We start from the raw sequence: 26,947 nt of genomic DNA, 5'->3' as shown, positions 1-26,947 counted from the left end.
CTGTAAAGCACTCGCCAGCCTTAGCCACAAAGAAATGACCTCGACAAAAGCCCGGAGAGAGGAGCTGAGCAAACATCTCCGTGAAGGCCTTGGGGTTGTGGGAAAGTGCCCCAGTCACCACCTTCAGGGGGGCAAGGACCACAAGCATAGGAGCTCGTGCTTCACATCAGAGTCTGGGTCTGCCAAGACCAGAGAGGGAGCCAGTACTGGGGGAGAAGAGGGAAAGGCCCACTCCCTTCTGGGAACCCCCACCCGGAATTACAGTGGGCCTTGGTTAGCTTTGCCAGTTGAACACAGATTTGCTTTTGCAGGGGGGGGGGGCGTCTCCTGCTGGGCCTGGTATCCCCCTCTAAGTGTGGTAAATCATACGGGCAGATCCAGGATTTGTTTTGAACACTGTGACTAAGTCTTGCTGTCAGTGTTCCTAGAAAAATGAGGTTGGTTGTTTTCATTTTTTTATTTTTTAACTATACCCGGCAGCCTGACTCTGTGCTCAGAAATTACTCCTGGCAGGCTGGGGGACCATATGGAATGTCGGGGATCGAACCCAAGTCTGTCCCAGGTTGTATGCATGCAAGGCAAATGGCCTACCACTGTGCTATTATTCCGGCCCCTAAAGTGAGATTTATTTTCTGTCATGAAGAAGAAATTAACAATGGGAATAAGTGAATTCTAGCCCTGTCATTGATTTACATACATATATATGTACAGTACACACACACACACACACACACACACACACACACACACACACACACACACCAGGGCTACTTTTTTGAGTACACCCCGAGGGGAGTGGGGAGCGGATGGTTCCTGTGAAGCTGAGTCCACACGTGCTGAGCTGAAACCAGAGGGACACGCAGCAGAGAAACTCCAGCCCACATGTCAGAGCATATTTTCCTTCCAAAATATTTGGCGTGTAAGTTGGCACATCATGGCGGAGCTGGCGAGCCTGGACACGGGACTGCCTTGTGTTTCCTGCTGACAGAAGGGCAAGGAAGAAACACAGCAGCCAGGGACAGATTTAGCCATGAGCAGAAGGGACTGTGGGGACCCCCCCCCCCCCCGCTCCCGGGGTCCAGCCTGGGGGTGTAAAGCATCCATGCTTCCTGGACCCTGCACCTCCGCGGACCCCTGTGAGCCTCTCTCGATCTTGTGCGAACTTCGGGAAAAGTCCACCCTTGGTTCAGGAAGCAGAGCCCTTTGCCCTGCCTACTCTACACAAGTCATGAGTGCCAGAAGTAGGGGGCGGGGGCTGAGCCCTGCTAATGGGTGGGCATCACCTGAGATTCTTGGGCTAAGCTGTGACCTGAATCTCATGTGCCCACCTGGCTCTGTAGAACTGGGGTGAGGGATTGGTGAGATCACAGTGGGACGGGGGGACCAGGCGCCCTTTTTTTTGTACTCATGGGAGCCAAGGAGACACCCCAGACCAAAGTGAGCCATACACTACTCACAGACATTATCACCAGCTCCCAGCTCATCTTGGTCAAACCAGGGAGCAGAGGGAAGAAAATGGGGAATGGGGCTGGGCCAAGGTACCCAGCACCTTCCAAGCACCTTCAAGGCCAGCCCTGGTCTTCTGGGGCCCGTGAGTCCCGTCAGTCACTCCCTGTTCAAAACAAGATGTGCTGGCCTTAGTGAGGGTTGTCGGCTGCCCCTGGAGAATAAGTGGATGTGAGGGGTGCAGAGGGGATTTGAGCAGGGCATGTGGAAGCCCCAGGCAGAAGGGGCCTGTCCTCTGTGTTCCCAAGACAGGCAAATGCCCTGTCTATGTTCTTTTTGTTTGTTTGTTTGCTTTGGAGCCACACCCAGTGGTGCACAGGGGTTACTACTGGCTCTGTACTCAGAAATCACTCCTGGCAGGCAGGCTCAGGGGACTATATAGGATGCCAGGATTTGAACCACTATCTGTCCTGGATGGGCTGCATGCAAGGCAAATGCCCTACTGCTGTGCGATCGCTCTGGCCCCATGTTTTGTGTTCTACTCCATGTCCCTGGTCCCTAGACTGTTTCCTGTGTCCTGTTCAGCATCCTTGGGAGGGGCCTGTGTCCTGCTGTATGTCCCCTTGAGGGGCCTGCGTCCTGCTCTGTGTTCTACTCTGTGACCCTGAGACTGTCTCCTGTGTCCTCTGTGTGCCCGGCCCTTAGACCGACTGCTGTACTCCCCACATTGCTGCCCCAGAACTTTTCTGTGACCCCAAATAGGAGTCTCCCCCTTCTATTCTCATGATTTAGAACATAGCCAGGGCCCCACATGCCAGGCCATTCAGCTCCTGGGATGTGACTGTTCCTAAGGGAGCCAGATCTCATTCTCAGGAGGTGTTGGTGTCACCCCACGTGGCCGACCCATCTTGCATTAGGCCGGTGATAAGAGACTGGGGCGTCCCCAAGTTCGTGTGGCAGCTGATCCTTCTCAGCCTCTTGCTTCCAATGGGTGCTCCGAGATGGCCGGAAAGATCAGTTTGGGCCAGGCCAGGGGGTACTGTAGCATCTCTTGGGTCTTGTGCCAGGCTGGTTCCTGGGTACATCTAGCCAAGGTTCTGCTGGGCTCTGTAAATGCTACTGAGAAGGCATAGGTATGACCCAGCCACGGAGCAACCTGGTGGCACCTCCACCCATGCCTTACCCTGTCTGTGGGTTCGGTGCCTCTCTGTGTCCACCCCTGGTGGAATGGAGGACGTCAGCCTCATCTCGGGGTCTCTGCACGTCCCCCTCGTGTCACTCATGGCAGGCACCTTCTCTCCCTCAGGAGCAGACCCCAGTGATGGGCCAGAGCTCAGGCACCAGTTCCAGCCCTGCCAGCACCTTCCTGAGCTCCCAGCCGGCCCTGCTGGCTCCCCAGTTGATGGGCAAGAAGCCACCACTGCAGAGGCCACTGGCCGAGCAGGCACAGAAGCTGCTGCTCCCAACACAGATGCTGAGCAATAACGTGAGCCACCCCTTCTCCCAAGTCCCCCTTTCCGGGTCCACTTCCTGGCACGTCTCTGACCACTGCCCAGGGACACTGACTGGTCTGTCTCGGGGGCAGGAATGTCCTGAAAAGCTTATGTGGCCACCGACTGCACACACTGTATCCCTCCAAAGCTGGGAGACGGGGGCCAGAGGTATAGCACAGCGGCAGGGCGTTTGCCTTGCACGCAGCCAACACAGGACGGACTCCAGTTCTATCTCCAGCTTCCCATGTGGTCCCCCGAGCCTGCCAGGAGTGATTTCTGAGCACAGAGCCAGAAGTAACCCCTGAGTGTTGCCAGGTGTGACCCAAAACACAAAAACAAAAAATAAAAAGCTGAGAGACAAAGTTCAGCCAGTGCCTCCTTAGGGCTGATCCAGGAGATGAAAGAGAAAGAAATGGCCGCAAGAAGTTTTCAAGTTGAGATTGGCCTTTCAAGGTGCTGCCTCTGGGAACCATAGAAAGCCAGAGATCTGAGATCTCAGCTGCCATTGTCCCTCTCCTAAGGGTCTTCAGTCAGGCAAGACTTGTCCACAGCTTGTGACTCGAAGCCGCACCATTGAGTCAGGCATATCTCGAATCCCAGAACACTCGCCCTCCCACTCAGTCACCCACCCCCAGACGTGGCCAGAAGTTCTCTCAGTGACCAGAGTTTCTGTTTGCATCCTCAGGAGAAGGCCACCTCGCAGGATCAGATGAGCCGACATTTGTCAAGGCCACCCCCAGACTACAAAGACCAAAGGAGAAATGCCAGCAACATGTCCCCAAGCACCCCCTATGCTGGTGAGTATCCCTGCCCTGGTACGTGGAGAGAAGGGGCCCCCCAGATCTGCCGGTGAACTCCAGCCACAGCCAGGTCAGCACAGCTCCGGGGTGGGCAGACTATCCTTTTCCCACACAGCCAGGTCCAAAAGGCCTCCCTACTGTCTCCTTATGGCTGGGCAGGACCTGCAGAGTTACTCACTTCCCTCGCTGAGTGTAGACAGAAGTGGGGTGTGCAGGGTCCGGAATGATAGCATAGCGGTAGGGTATTTGCCTTGCACGGGACTGGCCCAGGATGGACCTCCGTTTGATCCCTGGCATCCCATATGGTCCCCCAAGCCAGGAGTGATCTCTGAGTGCATAGCCAGGAGTAACCCCCGAGTGTTACTGGGTATGGCCCAAAAAACAAAACAAAAAAAAGGAAGTGGGGTGTGTAGTGTGCACCCCATGGAGGCCACTGTGTCTTACTCCTGGTGCCACTGACCCCTCCAGGGCTCCAAGAGAGGGTGACCGAGCCCAGACAGAGCCTTTACTCCCTCTCCTCTCTGCACCATGAGGCCCCAGTGTGTCCGGCTCAGGTGTGGGCGCAGCACCCTGTTACTGCCCACCTGGGACATGTCTGCATGCAACAGCACAGTTTGCTTTCTTTCCTGGTCCCCGAACTGACTGGCAGAGTGGCTCTGTCCTCGCGTGCCCTTCATGTTGGCCGCTGTAAGTGCAGAGCAGAGCTGGGTCCATGTGCCCAGTAGCAAGCGATAGCTTAGGGAGTCCCTGCACCCCAACTGGGCCTGATGACAGATGAGGGCTATCCCTGATGTCAGGCCCCTGTACCTGTGTCCATCCCAGGCCCCATCCTGGGCTTGTGTCCCTCTTAGGTTAACCCTAAGAGTCTCCACTGCCTTCAAGGGAACCCCACCCACTCTCAGAAACTCACAGCATCTCCTCTCCGCAGGGCCCTCACCCGCCATGACCTTGAACTCCAGCCACACCTTGGCCACCCCAGCGTCCACACAGGCCCTCGTGACCCAGGCCCACGGCACCCGTCTGCCACCCGTCTCCACGGCCGTCCAGAATCAGAATGCAGGCACATTTGCCAACCTGCCCTGCAGCCAGCCCAGCCAGTACAGCGCCGTGGCGGGCATGGCCCAGCTGGCACCGCAGAGGAACACCCAGCAGCTGGGAACAGGCCCTGGAGCGCCCCAGAGCCCCCGGCCCCCCACATTGGCACCAAGCGGGAGCCATAGCAGTGCTGCATTTGTGACTGCATCCATGGGCACCTTGTCGCAGCCCAGACTCAGTCTACCCCACAGCCTGGGTGGCCTGGCACCCCAGCAGGCCCCTCCGGAGATGTTGAGGACGCCCACAGGGGCGCCACCGGGCTGGGCCTCGCAAGAAGCGTCAGCCAAGCCACAGGAAGCTCTGAAGCCCACGGGTGTTCCCTTCCCCGCTGTCACATCTGCCGCCTACACCCCCAATCAGTCTCTGCCTCAAGTCTTGGGGGGCCGACAGTTTTCCCCATTGGCTGCAGTGGCCCCCAGCCCCCTGGCGCCTTCAGGCGTGCAGGCGAGACCCCTGAACCAAGTGAGCCAGGCATTGAACGGGCAAAGTCTGGGAACTCTTCAGGGCTCCACGCTCAGGCCCGGTGCTCTGGGGGGCCCCATGCTGCCCGCTTTGAACCTGTCGGTTGCAGGGCTGGGCCAGGCGACCCCGGCAGCCCTGCTGGCTGGTAGCTTTCCTTCCGCTGGCCAGACTGCCAGGCCTTTCCAGGGCTCGGAGCCGGGAGGGGCTGACCTGACTTTTGACCTCCTTAGCCCACCAGCGCCGGATGGCCTGGGGCCTACACTCAGCAGTGACACCGATTTCCTGGACTCTTTGCTGAAGACAGAGCCCGGCAATGATGACTGGATCAAAGACATCAACCTTGATGAGATCTTGGGGAGCCACACATGAGTGTGTGGGCCCAGGTTGAGTGCTGGGCAGCTGGAAGGATCAGGAGTGGCCTTGTGGCGGCAGGCCAGTATTCCCCCCAGCCCCGGGGCCACGTAGCAAGCAGCCTGAGCCTAACCCTGACCTGCAGAGAGAAAGTGTCTGTCACTCACCCTGTGAAACATGCTCCAAGTCTCTATTTTCCTAAAAGGAATTAGACTCACCTTCTCCTGCTCCAGCCACAACAACCTGGGGAACCTGTCCGGTCCTCCAGTTTGTTGCTGCTCGCTCCTGTCGCCTCCAGGGTGAGAGAACCCATGACCTGAGTGCGAGAACCATTTCTAGAGTCCCTCTCTGCTGGACATGGCCACTCTGGGTGCTGACTGCGTCTCCAAACCCCATTCTAGACCCTCTTCATGCCCATGCTATGGGCAGGTGCACACCTGGATGCCTTGCTTTCCCAGGGTGCAAGTGGGTCCAGCTGTAGTGGTTGCAGCCCCCAAGCCTGGTGAGCCAGAGTAGGTTCTTTCTGCTCAGCTAACGATGGTGACAGGGACATGTATGTCAGAGAAGGGGGCATAGGAGCCCTCTAGGATCCCAGAACCCAGGGAAGATGGAGCCTCTGGGTTTTGAGCCAAGCAGGATGCTGGAAGGCAGCAGAAGTGAGAGGGGAAAGCCCCTGGGTCCTGGTGTGGTGACCAGGCAGAGCAGCTAACCACCCATGGCCCATACATGTGTCCTTTTCATCCTCCTCAGAGCTGGCCTCTTCTGTCAAGACTGAGCACTGCCTGCACTGACTCTGGGGCCTTTATTGTAAGAGACCTAGGAGTCCCCCTCTCCTCTGCAGCACCTCATCTGTGAAGTGGGGGAGTTTGTGCTGATTTGGGACAGCGGCAAAGTCCCTCGCTTACCGCCCTGCAGACACGTGGCATCCATCTTCTGTGTCCATGATGAATTTTAGCCCTGGGTTCAGACAAAATAACTGGGGCCTTTCAGATCTTTCAGCATCTCTGGCAAGATGGGAACTTCTGCCACACCCGCTCCCCACCTCTACAAAGTTCAGCCGCCTCTCCTCTCCAGCGCGCACCGACCAGCACCACGGTCCAGACTCTCCTGTGCTGGTTTGTGAATAGAAATAAAGGACTCTTTTTGTAAACTTTTGTAAAGAATATTTTGGTAGAGATACTTAAGCCATATTCTTTGGGTTATATTTATACATATGTGAAATAAATATACTACCAGAAGGTTTTATTTTATACGAGAAGTAAAGTGATACCTTTTGTATGTTGATTTACAATATTTTGTATTGATAGGAGGGTTTATTTTTAGCTCTACCCTTAAAACTGTGTAGTGGGAACTTTGGGGATGATCGAGAAGGCTGAAGCATCCCCAAAGGACTTATTCCAGACCACCGCCACCACCCTTGCTGCTGCATTCTTTCCCTCTCTGGCTTTATTTTTCACTCCCATAATTGGTGACTTTTGATTCTACCCCTGCACACACCTCGATGGCTGGTCCCTGCAGATTTGGTCACCCATTTTCTTTTCCTTTTGGTGGGGGGGCACACCCGGTGATGCTCAGGAATTACTCCTGGCTCTGCACTCAGAAATCGCTCCTGGCTTGGTGAACCATATGGAACACCAGGAATCAAACCCAGGTTCGTCCTGGATCAGCAGCAGCATGGAAAGTAAATGCCCTACCGCTGCGCTATTGCTCCAGCCCTTCACCCATGTTTCTATGTTGACCAAGTGGAAGATGCTATTGCATGGACAGGGTTTCTAATCACACATGAACAATCTTTAGTCCTTCTCCAGTTCCAGATCTGTGGCAATCATGCACGTGTGAATCTCTCGCTATAGTAATGAGAATGTCCTAAATCAATGTCTATTTATTCGACTATTCTTTAAAATGCTGGATTTGGGGGGGGTGGGGGAATGGTATATAGTTTCTGCCGCTGGCCCAAGGTAATATCATTTCCTGAATACTGAAATAATGACAATTTAAATGACACATTTAAATGACAATTTTAAATGATATTTTTAAGCCCCAATGTCAGGATTTACAAGTTACACGCCACTGGAAAACACTCTCCCATTTATCCAAACAGCAGGCGACTTCATGGTTGGCCTCATTTCTCATTCTGGCATATTCTCCTGGAGGTGGAAATCATTTCTCTCTTCTCTCTCTTTTTTTTTAAATCCAAGGCTAGAAAAAAAATTCAGGCTAATAAATCATTCCCATTGCTGTGCGAAGCGGAATGAAAATAAATAACTTCTCTTGTGTGTGTGCTTCCATTGCTTGCAATCCTGTTGTCTGTGATTCTGCACATGACAATGGGCCTCGCCAGATTGCCAGTAGGGTAGGGATTCTTGCAGGAAATCCGGCTTCCAGCCCCCCAAGGCTGACACATCTTAGGAAGCTCTGAGCATGGGGCCAGTGAAGGGGGGTTGAAAGGCACATCGTGCTCTGGGAAGCTTAGGTCTCTTGTGCCAAGGTGCATATGAGGGTCCTAGCAGGCACCTACTGTGTGCTAGATAGGTCTCAGCCCAGTGACACTCCAGCCTGCTCAGATCAGGTGAGCATAGCCTCTGAGCAGATGCAGGGGATCCTTGGGGTGCAGAGAAGGCTGAAGCATCCCCAAAGGACTTACATTCCAGACCGCCACCACCACCCTTGCTGCTGAATTCTTTCCCTCTCTGGCTTTATTTTTCACTTCCATAGACCCATGTAGGAATTCAGAGGAATTTCTCCCAGCCCACATTCCTCCTGTTAGCATCTGTTGGAACTTCTCATGGGCCATTCTGGGATCGCCAACAAGCAGAGTCAGAAAGACAGTGCAGAACGACGGGAAGAGGAAGGCTGGTCTGAGCAGACTTTGGCCCCAGTGAGGACTGACTGGAAAGCTCATGGCCTGGGGCCGGAGAGATAGCATGGAGGTAAGGCATTTGCCTTTCGTGCAGGAGGTCATCGGTTCGAATCCCGGCGTCCCATATGGTCCCCCGTGCCTGCCAGGAACAATTTCTGAGCCTGGATCCAGGAATAATCCCTGAGCACTGCCGGGTGTGACCCAAAAACCAAAAAAAAAAAAAAAAGAAAGCTCATGGCCTGTGAAATCACCCCACGCGCCATATTTTCAACCTCAGGTGAACGCAAAGAATTCATAAACCAAGCCAGTTAGGAGAGAGTCAGAGTCAGTGGCTTCTCCTCCTGGTCTGCCAACCAGACTGAACTTTCTTTATTCTCCCAGTACAAATTCAACCAGGCACGGGAGAGTTGAGTAAGATCCCAATGGACTCCTACATATCAAAGGGGTATCTGTGAGAGGCCGGAGTGGTGGTGCTAGGCATCTGCCTTTCGAGCACTAGCTTAGAACAGACTGCGGTTCGATCCCCCGCCCCCCACCCCCGTGTCCCATATGGTCCCCTCAATCCAGGAGTGATTTCTGAGTGCATAGCCAGGAGTAACCCCTGAGCATCAACAGGTGTGGCCAAAAACAAAACAAAACAAACAAAAGAAGGGGGGGTCGGTGAAAGGGAAAGAGGAAGTTGGGGAACACCTTTGTTTTGAGTAAAGGCAGAGTGTGACTTGATAATGTCAAACCAGTGGTCTACTGACCAAGAAAGCGGCCACCAAGATGCTCCTTTTGCTCCAAGGATGCACAGGGCGCCCCATCCCAGCAGACCTGCAAGGTTCAAGGGTGGTGACAAAAGACCAAGAGTGGAGGAACTTTGGCCCTTGTTCTATACTTTTTGCGTCCCCTTTCCAGAGAACTGTACCTGGGCACTGGAGAACTCTAGATGGGACAGCAAGTGCCTCCTGAGTCTCACCTGAGCCTGTGTACAAGGGGACAGATGCCCTGCGGATAGGTCCACAAAACCCACACCAAGTTTGTAGATCAAGAATCTGACTTTCGGGGCCCGGAGAGATAGGAGAGATAGCACAGCGGTAGGGCATCTGCCTTGCAAGCAGCCAACCCAGGGTGGATCCCGATTCGATTCCCAGCATCACTATAGTTCCTCAAGCCTATCAAGAGCGATTTCTGAGTGTAGAGCCAGGAGTAAACCCTGAGCGCTGCCAGGTGTGACCCAAAACAAAACAAACAAACAAACAAACAAAAAAAAGAATCCGACTTTCTTGTGCTTTCCTGGAGAAATGCGAGTCCTCGCAGGAAGGATCAGTAGCGGGCACCCCACAGCTGAGCACACACAGCCTGGATCCCCTGCACCCTGCCACCCTGCCACCCTACCACCCTCCTTACACCTGCTCCCTTGTCTCTGGGGGCTGTTTCAGGGAGAACCAAAGAAAAAGAAAACTCCTTGGCTCTTGAGCAGCTGGGGATCGAGTCAATGTGGATACATGAGACAGAAAGGATCACGGAGGCCACATCCATCTCCTGAGGCACAATGGACATGGGTCACGGAAGACTGAAAGTGATTCTATTGGTTTAAAATCCAGGGAGACAGGGCCAGGGCGGTGGTGCAGCAGTAGGGTGCACGTGGCTGACCTAGGATGGACTTCGGTTCTATCCCTGGCATCCCATATGGTCCCTCGAGCCAGGAGCGATTTCTGAATGCAGAGCCAGAAATAACCCTTGAGCGTCACCGGGTGTGGCTCAAAAACCAAATCAATCAATCAATCAATCAATCAAATCCAGGGAGATGACCCAGAAATGTTGCTTAAAGACACACCTAGTGTTGCAAAGTAGCAAAGAAAAGTCAAACATTGATTATCTCAGGAGGTAGCTTTGTGCTCACCAGGAATTTGTGGGACAGAGAGAAGTGTTGTTAGGGGAATTGGGGCGAGGAAGGAGCCTTGGGCACCACATGTGGTAGCCAAAGTGTCTCCACCTGAGCTGAAAGGGAAGTTGAGGTTCTGGTGACGGCAGCATATTTCACTGTCTCTGGGCCATGTACTGATCCTCTCTGGAGAAATGTCTGTTTGAGTCCTGGGCCCCTTCCTCAGAGGGTTATTGGACTTTCCTGGTTGTTGATTCGTATGTGTTCTTGGTGTGTTCTGGACACCCTTATTCGAGAAATGATTTGCAAACAGTTTCTCCCATCCCACAAGCCTTTGCATTCTTACTGCATCCTGGGAAGCCTCCATTTTTCAGCATTATTCAGACGTATTTGTCTATTTTTCTTAGCACATTCAGGAAATCACCCATTCACTAGCTCTGTAAGATTTTTCTAAAAATATCAATTCTCAGTATAGATTGAACCTAGCTGAAGTAACATTACTCTATGCTAGCAAAGTATTTCGATTGTCACTGGGGCTGGAAGGAGAGTACAATGGGGAGGGCACTGGCCTTGCTCTAGGCTGACCTGGGTTCAATCCCCTGGATCCCATATGATTCATCCCCTTAACCCACCAGGAATAACCCTGAGTAACCCTGACTGTCCCCCAAAACAAACAAGAAATGATTGTGGGGTGGAAAGAGAGCACCAGCGGTAGGGCCTTTGCCTTGCAAGCGGCCAACCAGGACCTATGTTGGTTGGAATCCCTGCATCCCATAGGGTGCCTCGTGCCTGCCAGGAGCCGCAATTTCTGAGCACAGAGCCAGGAGTAACCCCTGAGCGCCGCTGGGTGTGGCCCAAAAATCACACACACAAAAGAAAGATTGCCACTTTTCCTTTTTGAACAGTTCTTTGACATCCCATGTCTGCAGTGACTGGGATTCATCAGGAACCAGAAACATTTCCTCTTGGTGTCCCCCGTCCTTCCTCTGTCTTTTGTCACAGCAGCTGGCATGTCTGCGCTGCCCAGTTCCTGTGTCTTATCTCATTCCACCCTCTGACTTCCCTTCCTGCTACTCCACAGGGCAATTCTTGGGGGGCAAAGCCTTGCTTCCCAGCCTTCCCCCTTCCCAGCCTTTCCCTTTCAGCGCTTCTGGGAAGACCCTAATGTGGACCACAGCCCCCCCAGTCCATCCCCTGCAGGGGAGGGGGACTTAGGAGGCACACCCAGCCCCCCCAAGGGACTGAGCAAAATGCCCCCCCCATGGCCTGTCACCCATTCCTCGAGCTCTCACCCACTGGCCGGCCAATCCGGGCACCGCAGAGGCGGGTAGGAGTCCGGGCGCGAGGCTCAGTCCTGGGGAGCGCCTTTCTTGGGGTCTCCGGGTCCTACGCGCCAGGTTTGGGGCTCCATCCAGGCCCGGGACGGGATGGGTGCAGGTGCGAGGGGCGTGGCCTTCAAGATATGGGCGTGGCCAAGGATAATGGGGCGTGGCCTCTGCGAGGAGGGGCGGGTCCTTGTGGGAAGAGACGTGGCTTAGGCAGGAGGGGCCGTGGCCTAGCAGGGAATGGGCGTGGCTTCCACGGGAAAAGGCGTGTCCTCCCGGAACCGGGCGCGTTTCAGGGAGGGGCGTGTCCTATCTTGGAAGGGCGTGTTCTCCCCGGAACCGGGAGGGCGTTTGCAGGACGGGGGCGTGTCCTCGACGGGGAGGGCGTGGCCTTCAGGGCGAGGGGCGTGGCCGATAAGGAGAAACGTGTCCTCCCAGGAAGAAGCATGGTCCATGCATGCAGGGGGCGGGTTCCTGCGGGAAAGGGGCGTGGCCTCTAGGGAAACGGGCGTGGCCTCACAGAACCTGGAGGGTCCAAGCGAGGGGCGGGTCTAAACCCGGAGGGGCTTGGCTTCGTTGAAAAGGGGCGTGTCCTAGATGGGGAGGCGTGTCCCCCGGAACTTGGGGCGGGTTCTTGTGGAAAAGAGGCGTGGCCTCTTGCGGATAGGGGCGTGGCTTCGATGGAAAGGGGCGTTTCGTATACTGGGATGGGGCGGGTCCTCGTTGTGAAGAGGCGTGGTATTTTGCAGCAAGGGGCGTGTCCCTTTGAGGAAAGGGCGTGGCTTCGTCGGAAAGGGGCGTGCTTATTGGCCAGGGGGGAGGGACGTGTCCTACGCTCGGTGGGCGTGCCATTCCCGGAACTGGGAGCGACGGGTGCCGGAGGAAAAGCGGCGAGGGGCGTGCCCCGAACCAGGAAGGGGCGTGGCCTCTGCCGCAGGGGCGTGTCCTGAGCAGGAAGGGGCGTGGTTTCCCGCGGCGGGCGCGCGGGGCAGGCCGGGAGGACATGGCCGCTTCCTTCGCGCGGGCGGGCCGGGGCCGCTGAGTCCGCTGCTGCTGCCCGGCCGCGGCCATGGAGCAGGACCAGAGCGCGAGCTGCGAGAGCCTCGGCCCCGCGCCGGTCCCCGTGCGGCCGCCCAGCGCCGAGTCGCTGTCCAGGTGGGCCGGGGCCCGGGGCGGCTTTGTGGGGGCCCTTGGGCGGGGACCCCGGCGGGTCGGGTTTGGGGGTTCGGGGGTCCCCGCCCTGCTGGGGCTTCTCCCCTTCCCCTTCCTGTTTCCCTTCCCGGGGCTCGCTCCGGAGGAAGAATTCCGGCCCCGGGGGAGGAGGCTGCACCCTCAGGCTGCTGCAGGTCGCTCCCCGCTCCCCCCAGTTCTGCCTGGAATCGGGGGCCCTCAGGTGGAGGGTCCTTGCGGGCCCGATCAGGGCGGCGCCCCGTTAGTCCTCCCCCCCCCCCGACATCCCGCTCGTCCTAAGCTGTTGTCAGAGGCCTCCAGGTTCCCCCCTAAACGCGACTTTATGCATTCCTGAAGCAATCCCCCCAAAAGGGCATCCGCTGTCACTGATCATCAGTGTGTGTCATGGGTCGACCCCACAGCCCAATCCCGAACCCCAAATCTGGCCACTGCAAGGTTAATTTTTTGCCTTGACTTCTCCACTGCAAAATATGGTCCTGGCATGGACTGAAAGGAAATGAGGCATTTCCTGCAAGAGCTTTTCCTTGCCCCTCCCTGTGCAGCCAGCATCAATCACGGTCCCTGCAATTCCGTGTGGTTCTAAACCCAGCGGGCCAAGGCAGGGGTTTTCGTTCCCCAGCCCCTGTGAAAGTTAGGAACCGGGCACTGGGTAGAGGGTCCTGCTCCAGAATCCACTCTGCCGCTGTTCCTCCAGCAATTGCACCTGCTTGGCCTAGTTCTTATCAGCACTGGGCAGTAGCTGTGTCATGAAGGTGGACACCCGAGTCAGAACTCCCTTGGAAACTTCTCTTAGAGCTCCTGGGGGTTGTTTGGGGAGCCTAGGTAGGAGATGAGCAGTGAGGCTGCAGGAAGGGCACCTTGATGTGCCGTTAATATATATATATATATATATATATATATATATATATATATATATATATATATATATATATATATATATATATAATATTGTTAAGTCCAGGAGAACGATGCGCCGTTCAAAGACACCAAGACCACAATCTCATGCAAAAGCAGGGGTTTATTTTCTTACAAGCATATGCAGGGGCTGTGCTAGAATCCAGCATCAGCCAGAAACTGCCAGCCCCGAGCCATGAGCTTACAAGCTGTATATAGTATTTCAAACAATAGAAATTTACAGTAGATTGATTTGCTTTAGGAAGTACATGACATCTGGCATTTGCTCCATCACATTTTCGCAAGGTTTAGGTGCAAGCTTACAGGGTTAACATGACCAGGTTAGGGGCCGGAGAGATAGCATGGAGGTAAGGCGTTTGCCTTTCATGCAGGAGGTCATCGGTTCCAGTCCCGGCGTCCCATATGGTCCCCCGTGCCTGCCAGGAGCAATTTCTGAGCCTGGAGCCAGGAATAATCCCTGAGCACTGCCGGGTGTGACCCAAAAACCACAAAAAAAAAAAAAAAACATGACCAGGTTAGAACCATGTCAGAACAGAAAGGAAGTTAAATTGTTAGTAACTGGGCCTACAAGTTCTCACAATTGTGAAGGGGGTAGGTGATCAGGGCAGTCAGGGAACTCAGGGGAAATTTTTCCTTTACAATATACTATATGGTACGTATGATATATACTATATATGGTAAATTGAGGCCTTTGAAATGCTTCCCATTTGGATCAAATATTTCTCATTTGTTTTTTCGTTTTTGGTGTTTGGGTCACACCCAGCAGCGCTCAGGGGTTCCTCCTGGCTCCACGCTCAGAAATCGCTCCTGGCAGGCTCAGGGGGACCCTATGGGACGCCGGGACTTGAACCACCGTCTTTCTGCATGCAAGGCAAACGCCCTACTGCTCTGCTATTTCTCCTGCCCAGCAGGGACAGTTCTACTTAGGAAGTTGTATTTAGGAAGTTGTCTTATGAATTCATCTTGTGATGTCTCCTGCATAGTTGTGAAAAATACCATTCGGTTTGTTAACGTTTCTTTGTTTTGTTTTGTCTTGTTTTATATATCAGAATGATAAATTGGGGCAGGAACGATAGCACAGCGGTAGAGCATTTGCCTTGCATGTGACCGATCTAGGATGATCCCCAGTTCTATCCCTGGCATCCTATGTGGTCCCCTGAGCCTCCCAGGAGCGATTTTGAGCTAACCCCTGAGCATCACTGGGTGTGGCCCAAAAACCAAAAAAATAAAAATAAAATAAATAAGAGAACGATAAACTTCCTCTGAGTATAGTAGTAGCTTGGAGGAATTGGGGTGGATGGACTTCTGTCTGCTTCCCAAGGTCCCAAATGGAGATTCTTTGTAACCATTTCTTGCTTTATGGCTTCCTAGGGGGGCACATGGAGACTTTGTAGCTCCATCTTCCTTTGTAAGTACTTTTGTGGCTACTTGTAACTGCTTTGGTTTGCTTTTTTTTTTTTTTGGTTTTTGGGCCACACCCTGTGACGCTCAGGGGTTACTCCTGGCTATGCGCTCAGAAGTTGCTCCTGGCTTCTTGGGGGACCATATGGGACGCCGGGGGATCGAACCGCGGTCCGTCCTAGGCTAGCGCAGGCAAGGCAGGCACCTTACCTCCAGCGCCACCGCCCGGCCCTTTGGTTTGCTTTGACTTGAGCCCCAACACCCCCCCCCCCCCACAAACTCAGTGGTGTTCAGGTCTTAATCCTGGCTCTGATCTTGGAATCTGGGGAGCCCACGGGATGCCAGGGATCGAACCTGGGTCGTCCGTGTGCCAAGCAGATGCTTTACTCCCCAGAGGGAGCCTGCATCAATAGGATGAACTCCCAGCTTCCTGGGGCTTTTTGTGTGTCTGGTGCCATTGGCCTCACCGCTCCTTCCTTCCATCCTTTGCCCCCGGTCCCAGTTGGTACGTGGTCTTAGTGTACGAACTTCAAAGTTGTGTCCTGGGTGGGTGCTCTACCCTTTGGGCCCTCTCCCTGGCACTCGTCTCGTACTTCTTCAGCTCCGTTCTTACGGTCTCCAGTTGTGTGCCTGCTGGTCGGACGGGTCCCTTGGTGGCCGCTTGTCTCCCCGTTGTCCTTCCAGTGAGTCTGACAGTCTTTGGGTGCAGCCACACAGCTCTCGGGTAGGCTGCTGCCCGAGGGAGGAGAGGCAGGTGCTCCCCCTGAAGAAAGATACTGAGTGCTGCCCGCCCTCCTTGCCACACTGATGAAGCCAGGCCTTCTCTTTCACCCAGTTGCTGAAGGTGTGAGGCTCCGAAGCAGCACTGCCAGGAAGCGACAGCATCCAGCTTCAGTCGTCAGTCTTTGCCCAGGTTGGATGCTTGTTGGGGGCAGAGAGGAAGGCTCAGGGGCCAGAGCGGTGGTGCAGGGTGTAAGGCACCTGCCTTGCGCACGCTAGCCTAGGATGGACCACGGTTCGATCCCCCAGTGTCCCATATGGTCCCCCAGCCTGCCAGGGGTGATTTCTGAACACATAGCCAGGAGTAACCCCTGAGCCATCACTGGGTATGTACCAAAACCCAAAATAATAATAAAATAATAATAATAATAATAGTAATAATAATAAGAGAGAGGGAGGGAGGGAGATAGGGGCTCGGCAGCCACATCTTTGGGTCTGGAGGGAGCAGGCTCTGGGCGAGTGGCACTGTCTTAGATCGAGACTTGTTTTCACCTGTGCTGTCATTGTCCATGGTGACATGTTCATGCCTGTAAGCCCAGGACGTGGACGTAGGGTGGCACCTGGATTGACCCTCACACCTGGGTCCTTCCATTTGATTCTGGTTTTTCCCTTTGCACTCCTGGCTGCTGAAATCCCGAGTTTGCACATCCAGGATGGGGCTCCCACACTCGGTAGTAGTGCTCTCTGGAACCCCTTCAGCTTAGAGACAGAAGGAGCCTGTGGTGCTGAGTCCCCTAGAGGGCAGAGCTGTGCTTGCGGGTGGAGCCAGGGATCTATCTATCTAGCTCAGGGCTTCAGCTTGCCTGGCAGGTATTTTTAAGACATTGATATCTCTCTCTCTCTCTCTCTCTCTCTCTCTCTCTCTCTCTCTCTCTCTCTCTCTCTCTCTCTCTCTCTCTCTCTCTCTCCTCTCTCTCTCTCCTCTCTCTCTCTCCTCTCTCTCTCCTCTCTCTCTCTCTCTCTCTCCTCTCTCTCTCTCTCTCTCTCTCTCTCTCTCTCTCTCTCTCTCTCTCTCTCTCTCTCTCTCTCTCTCTCTCTCTCTCTCTCTCTCTCTCATTATACTTAAATATTGTTTAGTTTTTTGGACCAACCCAGTGGTGCTTATTTTAGGGTTTACTCCTGGCTCTCCACTCAGAAATCACTCCTGCCAGGTTCTAGGGGCCATATGGGACGCTGGGAATCCACCCAGATTGGCCCATGCAAAGCAGATGCCCACCCCGCTGTGCTCTCACTTGCTCTAGTCTCCAGTTACACTTCTGAATAGTGACTGAGTCCAAATCTAATCCCTGAGTCAGAGTCCCCAACCTGGAACAGGAATGAAATGAGGCGACTGTCCTCACTGCCAGATTGTTGAGCCCTAAATACAATGATTGACAGTGATGACAAAGCTGGAAATAAACACAAACTCCTCGGTAGCGTATGTCCCATGGTAGGCGTCGTTTGAAGCACTTGCTTTAATTTTCAGAAAACAATCGTCTGTGGCATCACCATTGCTGTTTTTTAAGTCCGGAAGTGAAAGATATTTATAGGATGCTCTTGCACATGGAATATAAATAGCTAAAGCCATTGAAGCAAAAAGACAGCAGATTGGGGCCTTAATGATAGCACAGCCATAGGGCATTTGCCTTGCATGCAGCCGACCCAGGGCTGACCTTGGTTTGAATCCCCGCATCCCGTATGGTCCCCTGAGCCTGCCAGGAGTGATTTATTTTATTTTATTTTATTTTTGGTTTTTGAGTCACACCCGGCAGCGCTTGGGTTACTCCTGGCTCTACACTCAGAAATCGCTCCTGACAGCTCGGGGGACCATATGGAATGCGGGGATTCGAACCATTGTCCTTCTGCTTTCAAGGCAAACGCCTTGCCTTCATGCTATCTCTCCGGCCCCCAGCAGTGATTTCTGAGCACAGAACTGGGACTAAATCTTGAGGTGGTTTGTCAGAGGGCAGGATTTTGTGTGTGTGTGTGTGTGTTGGTTTGTCAGAGGGCAGGATGTGTGTGTGTGTGTGTGTGTGTGTGTGTGTTTGTGTGTTAGGAGGCCAGAGAGTCTTCCCACAGAATATTAAAGTGACTCTTTGAAATTCTGCAACAGTGGGCCCGGAGAGATAGCACAGCGGTGTTTGCCTTGCAAGCAGCCGATCCAGGACCAAAGGTGGTTGGTTTGAATCCCGGTGTCCCATATGGTCCCTTGTGCCTGCCAGGAGCTATTTCTGAGCAGACAGCCAGGAGTAACCCCTGACTATCGCCAGGTGTGGCCCAAAGACCAAAAAAAAAAAAAAAAAAAGAAAGAAAGAAGGAAGGAAGGAAGGAAGGAAGGAAGGAAGGAAGGAAGGAAGGAAGGAAGGAAGGAAGGAAGGAAAGAAAGAAAGAAGGAAAGAAAAGAAATTCTGCAGCAGTAAGGAGAGAGAGGAGAGTGAAAGGAGAGGAGAGAGGAGAGAGGAGAGGGAGAGGAGAGAGGAGAGAGAGAGAGAGAGAGAGAGACTTGCTGTACTGTTGCCACACAACACACACTTGCTGAGGTCTTGGAAATGCACCGGAGATAAGACAATGCCCATTTGTCTGTGCTCCTGGGAGCCTTGGGGTTTGGCAGACCAGCCTCCGGTGGGTGCCAGCAGCCTCGGGCCCAGGTTCCCTTTGTCTCTGGGGACCCGGCATTCTCTGCCCCTCACCTGTCTCTCCGTTGCTGCTTGATGTTTAAAACAGCCCCAGCCCTGAATACCATCAGGAGCTCTCTGTCAGTGTGTTGGGGACTGGGGGCTGTTTTTCCCTTCGGGGGATCTCGCAGATCCCCCAACAATAGGCCCTTTGTGCCCCACACATTCTGACACACTGCAGGCCTTTATGATTTTTGTGACCGGTGACTAACTGGCCGCGAAGAGTGCCGGGATGCAAGGTCCCTTGTGGACGCGTCTGTGGGTCCCCCAGCAGAGTGCTCGTGGCTGGGCAGAGGGAGCACCCATGCTCCGTGTTCCCGCCCGTGGGCTCTGTCTGCGCGGCCCCACCGATGAGTGGACACCGAGGGTGCAGCCTTCGCTCCCCAGGGGCCGCTGAGGACGCTGGGCGAGAGGGCGGCAGCTCTGCTCAGGCAAGTGTGTGAGAGCCTCCTGCAAAGGTCCTGGGAACATGTCTGGCGTGATCTGGTTTCGGTTCTCCTTGGGGAAGGGACGGCTCGTGCCTGCAGTTCCCCCCAGCTCCCTCCTCAGGGGTCTTTCCTCTCTACCAGGGAGGTAGAATTGGGTTTTGGAAGAGTGGATCAGAGGGAGTCAGGTGCAAACAACAACACACACACACGTGTGTGCTGGGATCTCATGTTTCTGTTCATCCCTGTCAGATCTCTTTAAGTGTGTGTTGAAAAAACGGTCACAGGGCCGGAGAGATAGCATGGAGGTAGGGCATTTTCCTTGCATGCAGAAGGATGGTGGTTCAATCCCAGCATCCCCTGTGGTCCCCCGAGCCTTCCAGGACTGATTTCTGAGCGTAGAGCCAGGAGGAACCCCTGAGCGCTGCTGGGTGTGGCCCAAAAACCAAAATAAATTTAAAAAAATTGAGAAACTATCAAAAAAAAGAAAATACGTCACAGTAATTGTCATTTCAGCAAACAGTAGAGTCCAGAGGGCCAGAGCTTGGCTGTGTTTTATGGGACAGACAGCAGTGGTAACTGAGGAGCCATTTGTGTTTGTTTGTTTGCTTGTTTGTTTGTCCTTGGGGTGAGGGTTGGGCCACATGCAGCAGTCCTCAGAACTTACTTCTGGCCCTGTGCTCAGGGGTCAGACCTGGTGGGCTCTGGGGACCACATAGGATGCCGGGGATCAAGGGTGTGTTGGCCTCATGCAGGGCAGATGTTCTCCCAGCGGTACCGATGCTTCTGCTCCTGGTTTTTGTTTTTGTTCTTTTGTTTTATTGAAGCATTGGGCCAGTTATCTACTTTGACACAAGTTATGGAAGATGTACATAAACAAATGTACATATGTGTTTGTGGGATTAATTGGATTCCACCCCACTCAGTATATGCTTACATGTTGAAATTTCTGAACCCGTTTCTCTTGTGTAGTTTTTGTGTGTGTGCGCACGAGCGTGTGTGTGTTTGTGTGTATTCTCTCCTACATTGTTGTTTGTTTCCAGACCCGCGTCTGTCTCTCCAGTGTCCTGGCTTTGGCACCGGATGCATAATTCTAGCACATGGCACCTGGAATGGGCTCAGCTGACATTTGGTGAGATGTTAATTTTGTGGCTACCTAAGTGGATTTCACTGTTCTGGGGTTTTTATGTTATGTCTATTTGGATTAGAATTATGACTAGGATGTGTTTCTGGACTGAAGGGCCTTGGCTTTCTCATACATGAATTGCTACCTTCTTTTTATCAGCACTCAAAATAAAATATACTGATATGATAATTTATGCAATGGGGACTTCGCTATTGGTTTTACTTGTTATATTAGTTCGTAAGACTCGTGAGATGCAAAAATGCGGATTGAATACTCTTAACTTATCACAAAAATATTGAAGTGCTCTCAAAATACTCTGACTTACCACAAAAATTTATCTGAAGCCTTTTCAGCAGTTTCTCAAAGACCTAGAAGGTTAAGAAAATAAATATTTCTCCAGTTAACACGCATAGTCAAGGCCAAAACCCTGAGGTTGGTGTCCCACCACCCACTACTGTCAATAGGCCAGAAGAGCCTCTAGTTGCTTTACCAGATAATTTTGGTTTGTCGTTACCTACTGGCGCTAGCTAGGCCAGAAGAGCCTCTAAATATTTTACCTGAAAATTTAGGTTCTCATAAACAAAACTAAAACCAGCTGTATTTGAGGGCAATCTATAAAGATTATCACCTGGGGCTTAAAGAGCGGACGGCGGACTTGTGAGCTGGTGTCTTTGGCTCCCGTGCGGTGACTGCGAGCGAGATTCTAAGATGGGTGATATTGAGAAGGGCAAAAAGATTTTTGTCCAGAAGTGTGCTCAGTGCCATACCGTGGAGAAAGGAGGCAAGCACAAGACTGGGCCCAATCTCCATGGTCTGTTTGGGCGGAAGGCGGGTCAGGCACCTGGATTCTCTTATACTGATGCTAACAAGAACAAAGGCATCACCTGGGGAGAGGACACACTGATGGAGTATTTGGAGAACCCCAAGAAGTACATCCCGGGAACAAAAATGATCTTCGCTGGCATTAAGAAGAAGACCGAGAGGGCAGAGTTGATAGCTTACCTCAAAAAGGCTACTAAGGAGTAATAGTTGGCACCGCCTTATTTATTACAAAAATGTCTCATGGCTTTTTTATGTGTACCATATTTAATTCCATCTCGTTCATCAGAATTCAGATCATGAGTGGCTGGTGTAGCATTTTTGTTTTGTTTTGTTTTTTGTTTTTCTGTTGTTGGATGGCCCTGATTTAAATAAGATTGGCTTGTGTTTAAGTGACTTATCAGCTTTTTGAATTTTGATAATTCCAGGTCAGTAAGTGCAAATCACTTTGCTCCTTCTAAAGATATGATTGAACTTAATTGGTCACAGCCACCTTTCCAAGAGATGGGGTTTCCATTTACATACCTGTGGGAGAATAGTTTTCTATAACTGGCTAGGTTAATTTACCTAAAGATTAAGGAAATCATTGTCTCCTAGAGCAGGAAGACTTACTGTTTTAGATGGTGTTCAATAACTTAGTAAAGGAAAAAACAGGATAAGATGACAGTGACCCTTAAATCTTTTTGTTCTTAATTATGCCAACTTAATTAAAAATTCCCTATATCTAAAATGTTTTCTTTCACTTAAAGACAAGTGTTTTAGTGTGATATATGTATAGTATCAAACAAAAATACCTAACACTTCTCTTTTAAATGACCTTAAAGACAGATGCTTTTAAATTTTAGGCTGGCAAGTTAGAGTAAAATTTTGTTTATAAGTTCTTTCCTGAAGTCAGACTGATGTTCAGAATTGTCTTTTAAATAGCTACTCAGAAGTAAACGTGACTAAACTATCTATCCCAAAACTGTAATTGATAACAGTGCTTTTGCCAACTCATTAGTAGAGACGATCATCAGCACAAATTTGTAAAGAGTTAACACGATTAAAACAAAGATCACAAAAAAAAAAAAAGATTATCACCTAAGCCCCCTTCCCTGCAGCTCTTTATACAGTATGGAACCAATCTGCTTTCCCCACAATGGATGCTTATTAGAGAAATTGGTATAAAAACAGAACCAGGGGCCGGAGAGAGAGCACGGAGGTAAGGTGTTTGCCTTTCATGCAGAAAGTCATTGGTTCGAATCCCTGCATCCCATATGGTCCCCCGAGCCTGCCAAGAGCGATTTCTGAACCTAGAACCAGGAGTAGCCCCGGAGCACTGCCGGATGTGATCCAAAATCCCCACCAAGAAGACAATTTACCACAACGACGAGTGAGTTCATAAAGGAATCGGTGCTAACACACAGCCAGAAACAAGTTTACTCCATTAAGGAAACAATGGAGCCTCAACCTATGAGGTTTAGATATGAATGATCTCAGTCAATTCTGAGTCCTCTTTCTCCCTTTTGTATCGAATTCCTCCATACTAGAGTTTTCTTTCTCCCTTTTGTATCGAATTCCTCCATACTAGAGTCCTCTTTCTCCCTTTTTTTTCGAATTCCTCCATACCTGGGGCGATGACGTGAATTGGACTCACCAAGACTTCAAAACCATTGCAAAATATTTGTCTAAATCCATCTTACTATTTACAGTGGAAAATGTGGCTCCACGAAGCAGTGAAGGAAAAAACAGTCTAGATCTCTCTGGAAAGATAGCTGCAGGAACCACATTGGCTTATGAGATGCTGACAGGAGAAGGGGAGTTCACGAAAGTAAATAGGCAGGCAGGATCACCCCGTGTTTTGAGAATGGTCAGGGAGCTTGCTTTGAAGGCTTGGGGGAAAGTTGACTCTGAAACCGAATACAAGGCTAGTGATACAAGATTATTCAGAGAGCTATGGAATATTATACAGATTTCCTAAGTAAATTAACAGAAGCTATTAGGAGAAAAATAAAAGGCAAGGAACTTTAGAAACTCCTGACAAATGGGGTTGGAGCGATAGCACAGCGGAAGGGTCAGCCTTGCACGTGGCTGACCCAGGACGGATCCCCAGTGTCCCATATGGTCCTTTGAGCCTGCCAGGAGTGATTTCTGAGCTCAGAGCCAGGAGTAACCTGAGTGTCACCGGGTGTGGCCCAAAAACTAAAAACCAAAACCAAAATAAAAAACTCAAACCTTAAAAAAAAAACAAACCTTTAGCATTTGATAATGTTAATGAGTTAATGAGTCTTGTCAGGCTATATCATGCTAATTAGAGAGAAAGAAGACCGTGATGGGATTTCCACATGCTTGCAGAAATGCTGGGATTTGCAATGACCCCCCCTCTGCTTCCTGCTGGAACTGACAATTATTTCTTCCCCCTCTCAGTAGCCACACCTTTAACAACATCCGCTATTCACAAGCACAATAATTCGGCTAATCAAATCTGTGGCTTTTGCCAAAGGAAATCACCTGGGCTTTGCTCAAGGTGTTGAAAGAAATTTCATTGGGCAAGAGACTCCCCGCAGGAGTTCAGGTCAGATGCTTAAAGTGTGGCAATATGGGACATATAAGAAAACAATGCAGATCACAACCTCTTTTTGTACCATCTCAAGAATCCACCCCTTGAGACCAGGACTTCATCCGCCTGTCTTGGGAAACTGGGTGAGGGGGCATTCCCTGACCCCTCAAAATCAGGGAACTTTTTCATCAATGATTCAGCTTCCCAGCACAGACCAAGAGAACCCCGCAGCTTATGCTCATTAGAGCCTGCCACTTCAGGAAGCTGCAGTCTAGATATCCCCTGTCCCGAAGACTTAACTATCATCCCAGCTCAATGCCCTTACAAGATTAGTTCTGGCATAAAGGGGCCAGTGCCTCCAGGGATTTTAGGGATTATTTTAGGAAGAAGCAGTTTAACGCTCAAAGAAATAGTAATTCTATAGTAAATCTAACCTGGGGGTTATAGATTCTGGCCACGAAGGCTAAATAATAAAAATTTTTTTTTTTTTTTTTGGTTTTTGGGCCACACCCAGCGATGGTCAGGGGTTACTTCTGGCTGTCTGCTCAGAAATAGCTCCTGGCAGGCATGGGGGACCATTTGGGACACCGGGATTCGAACCAACCACCTTTAGTCCTGGATCGGCTGCTTGCAAGGCAAACGCCACTGTGCTATCTCTCCGGGCCCTAAACAATAATTCTTGTCTCAGCACCCACAGTAAGGACTTTGAAGAAAGGTGAAAACATGGCTCACATTCTGTTACTTCCTTATGTTATTCCTGGAAAATCAGAACACATCAGGGAAGGAGGCTTCGGAAGAACCAACCCTGAGGCTTCTGCGCATGCATTTATTGATAGCTTTTACTGCTAAGTTGAAAGAGGGAAACCCAACGTTCACTCTTGAAATCAGGGCAGGAAGTTTGAAGTTATGTTTGTCTCTGGTGCTGAAGTATCTGTGATTTCTTTTCCTTTTTTTGGAGGAGTCATACCTGGCGTCATCTGGCTCTGCATTCAGAAATCGTTCCTGGCAGGCAGGGGACCCTATGGGATGCCAGGATTCGAACCACCATCCTTCTGCATGCAAGGCAAAGCCCTACCTCCATGTTATCTCTCTGGCCCAGTTCTAGGTTCTTGAACCTATGGGGACATGATTTGCTTAAGCAATGGGGATAGGAATATCACGCCCCTCACCCAAACACCTCCCAGTATATATCTGTTCAAATCAGTTGCATGCAAGGCAAACATTCTACCATATTTGTGATTTCTTTTTTTGTTTGTTTGGTTTTTTTTTTTTTTTTTTTTGGTTTTTGGGTCACACCCAGCGGTGCTCAGGGGTTACTCCTGGCTGTCTGCTCAGAAATAGCTCCTGGCAGGCACGGGGGACCCTATGGGACACCGGGATTCGAACCAACCACCTTTGGTTCTGGATCGGTTGCTTGCAAGGCAAACACCTCTGTGCTATCTCTCCGGGCCCCTTTATATTTGTGATTTCTTTAAGAAATTAGACCCTACAAGAAATTCAGAACAGCTTCCAAGGGATAGGAGGGGGTCTTGCTTCCAGATACCATTCACCAATGCGCTAGGTATTTTAAGCACATAGGACTGATAAATCCACAGGCGATATTCATGCCTTATGTAGTTCTGGTTTCTTTTTGTTGTTTTGTTTTGTTTGGGTCACACCCGGCAGCACTCAGGGGTTATTCCTGGCTCTATGCTCAGAAATCGCTCCTGGCAGGCTTGGGGGACCATATGGGATGCCGGGATTCGAACCACCATCCTTCTGCATGCAAGGCAAACGCCCTACCTTCATACTATTTCTCCGGCCCCCATAGCCCTCCGTTTTTTACTGAGTTTGCAGGGGGAAAAATGCAAGTGCACTCCTGGAGTGAGAATGCTTTGGGAATTTTTACTTGGAATCAGAATTAATCTGTCTGCCTCTGTGTGACCACTTCTGAGTTCACCCATTTTCTGCTTAGATAACCTCACCGGGAAAGGCAAATTGTTTAATTTTTACATCATTTTATGATTTGGGGGATACCCGAGTGGCACTGGAGCTACTCCCACCTGCTCTTTTTTTTTGGGGGGGGTCACACCTGACAGCGCTCAGGGGTTACTCCTGGCTCTAAATCGCCCTTGGCAGGCACGGGGGAGCATATGGGATGCTGGGATTCGAACCACCATCCTTCTGCATGGAAGGCAAACACCTTACCTCCATGCTCTCTCTCTGACCCCATCTGTCTCTCTTGATGTGGCCCTGGTCCAAGGCAGGGAGGCAATGTTCTGGAAAGGGAAGGTAGAGAGAGAGAGGGTGTGTGTGTGTGTGTGTGTGTGTGTGTGTGTGTGTGTGTGTGTGTGTGTGTGTGTGTGTGTGTGTGTGCAGCGCTCAGGGGTTACTCCTGGTGTGTGTGTGTGTGTGTGTGTGTGTGTGTGTGTGTGTGTGCAGCGCTCAGGGGTTACTTCTGGTGTGTGTGTGTGTGTGTGTGTGTGTGTGTGTGTGTGTGTGTGTGTGTGTGTGTGTGCAGTGCTCAGGGGTTACTCCTGGCTCTACGCTCAGAAATCGCCCTTGGCAGGCACGGGGGACCATATGGGATGCCGGGATTCGAACCACCATCCTTCTGCATGGAAGGCAAACACTACCTCCATGCTATCTCTCCGGCCCTGACTCCCTTTCCTTATAGGTCCCTCCTGGTGGTCCCAGGAATGAAGTCCTGCTGGGGCACTAAACCTGGTCCTCCCGTGTGCAAAGCACGAGCTCCAGCCCCTGGAGAAAGGAAATCCTGCTTCTCTGCCCTGTGAGAAAAGGCAGAAACTGGTCAGATTCTGAAGCCAGCAAGGGTGGAAGAGCTCACTTAAAGGATGTTCTTGGGTCCAGAGAGACAGAACAGTACAGTGGGCAGAGCACTTGCTTTTCACGCAGCCTACTTGGAATTTGATCCCCGTCACCCCGTGTGGTTCCCTGAGCCCCAAAGTGTGGTGTTGAAAGTCCCTGAATGTGGAGCCCTGAGCACCACTGGGCCTGTCTGCTCTCCTCACCCTTTCATGTGTTAAAGTACATTTCTTTATAAAACACAAGTAAATGTTTGACCCGTAAACCTGTTTTATCTGCCCCTATATGCTGGGCCCTGTCAAAGTTTCTCAGGGAGATGGTGGACAAAGTCAAGGAATCTGTGTCAAAGATTCACTGTTTGACTCCTGAAGAGAGGGTGGAAGAGGGACGTCTGTGAAGGGTCACTGCTCCTCAGAAGTGGGTATGTACTTTTGTGGGAGTCAGTGGATTGTCTTCTCAGGTCACCATCGCCGCTCTTCCTGAAAGTCGGTAATCTCAGGCCAGTCCAGTCCAGTTTACGCTGCGATTTATTCCAGGAGGTAGTTTGTGAAAAGGAATCTGTGATTAAGTCTAAAGAATCCTTGCTGGGC

At 51.5% G+C, this 26,947-nt stretch overlaps 3 protein-coding genes across 4 annotated transcripts in view; all 3 read left to right on the top strand.

The window, feature by feature from the left end:
- MAML2 (mastermind like transcriptional coactivator 2) overlaps positions 1–6,897 on the top strand; it is an 81,843-nt gene extending 74,946 nt beyond the window's left edge. Inside the window, exons 3-5 of the mRNA XM_049779021.1 lie at positions 2,753–2,932; positions 3,625–3,736; positions 4,668–6,897. Coding sequence (XP_049634978.1) covers positions 2,753–2,932; positions 3,625–3,736; positions 4,668–5,665 — 1,290 coding nt within the window. The 3' untranslated portion in view covers positions 5,666–6,897. The remainder of the gene's footprint in view (positions 1–2,752; positions 2,933–3,624; positions 3,737–4,667) is intronic.
- The window catches only part of MTMR2 (myotubularin related protein 2), a 176,522-nt gene that overhangs the window by 132,193 nt on the left and 17,382 nt on the right, over positions 1–26,947 (top strand). Inside the window, exon 2 of one of the 2 annotated variants that reach the window (XM_049778557.1) lies at positions 12,830–12,857. Coding sequence is in view for 1 of the 2 variants with exons in the window: in XM_049778556.1 (XP_049634513.1) it covers positions 12,772–12,857 (86 nt within the window). In the remaining variant the exon portion in view is untranslated. Of the gene's footprint in view, positions 1–12,709; positions 12,858–26,947 lie in introns of those variants that run through there. The other variant, XM_049778556.1, reaches the window with a different exon arrangement.
- LOC126016071 (cytochrome c-like) lies at positions 20,846–21,259 on the top strand. The gene has a single exon (XM_049778601.1). The coding sequence runs from the start codon at positions 20,903–20,905 to the stop codon at positions 21,218–21,220; it is 318 nt and encodes a 105-aa protein (XP_049634558.1). The 5' UTR covers positions 20,846–20,902; the 3' UTR covers positions 21,221–21,259.

Source organism: Suncus etruscus, chromosome 8 (assembly GCF_024139225.1).
Source record: "Suncus etruscus isolate mSunEtr1 chromosome 8, mSunEtr1.pri.cur, whole genome shotgun sequence".
NCBI classification, from domain to species: domain Eukaryota; kingdom Metazoa; phylum Chordata; class Mammalia; order Eulipotyphla; family Soricidae; genus Suncus; species Suncus etruscus.
The sequence above is the reverse complement of the archived record's forward strand: the minus strand, read 5'-3'. Positions and strand labels throughout refer to the sequence as shown.

What these genes read in the sequence shown, in the direction of transcription:
- LOC126016071 (XM_049778601.1), top strand. Translation starts at nt 20,903, where the DNA reads ATGGGTGATATTGAGAAGGGCAAAAAGATTTTTGTCCAGAAGTGTGCT.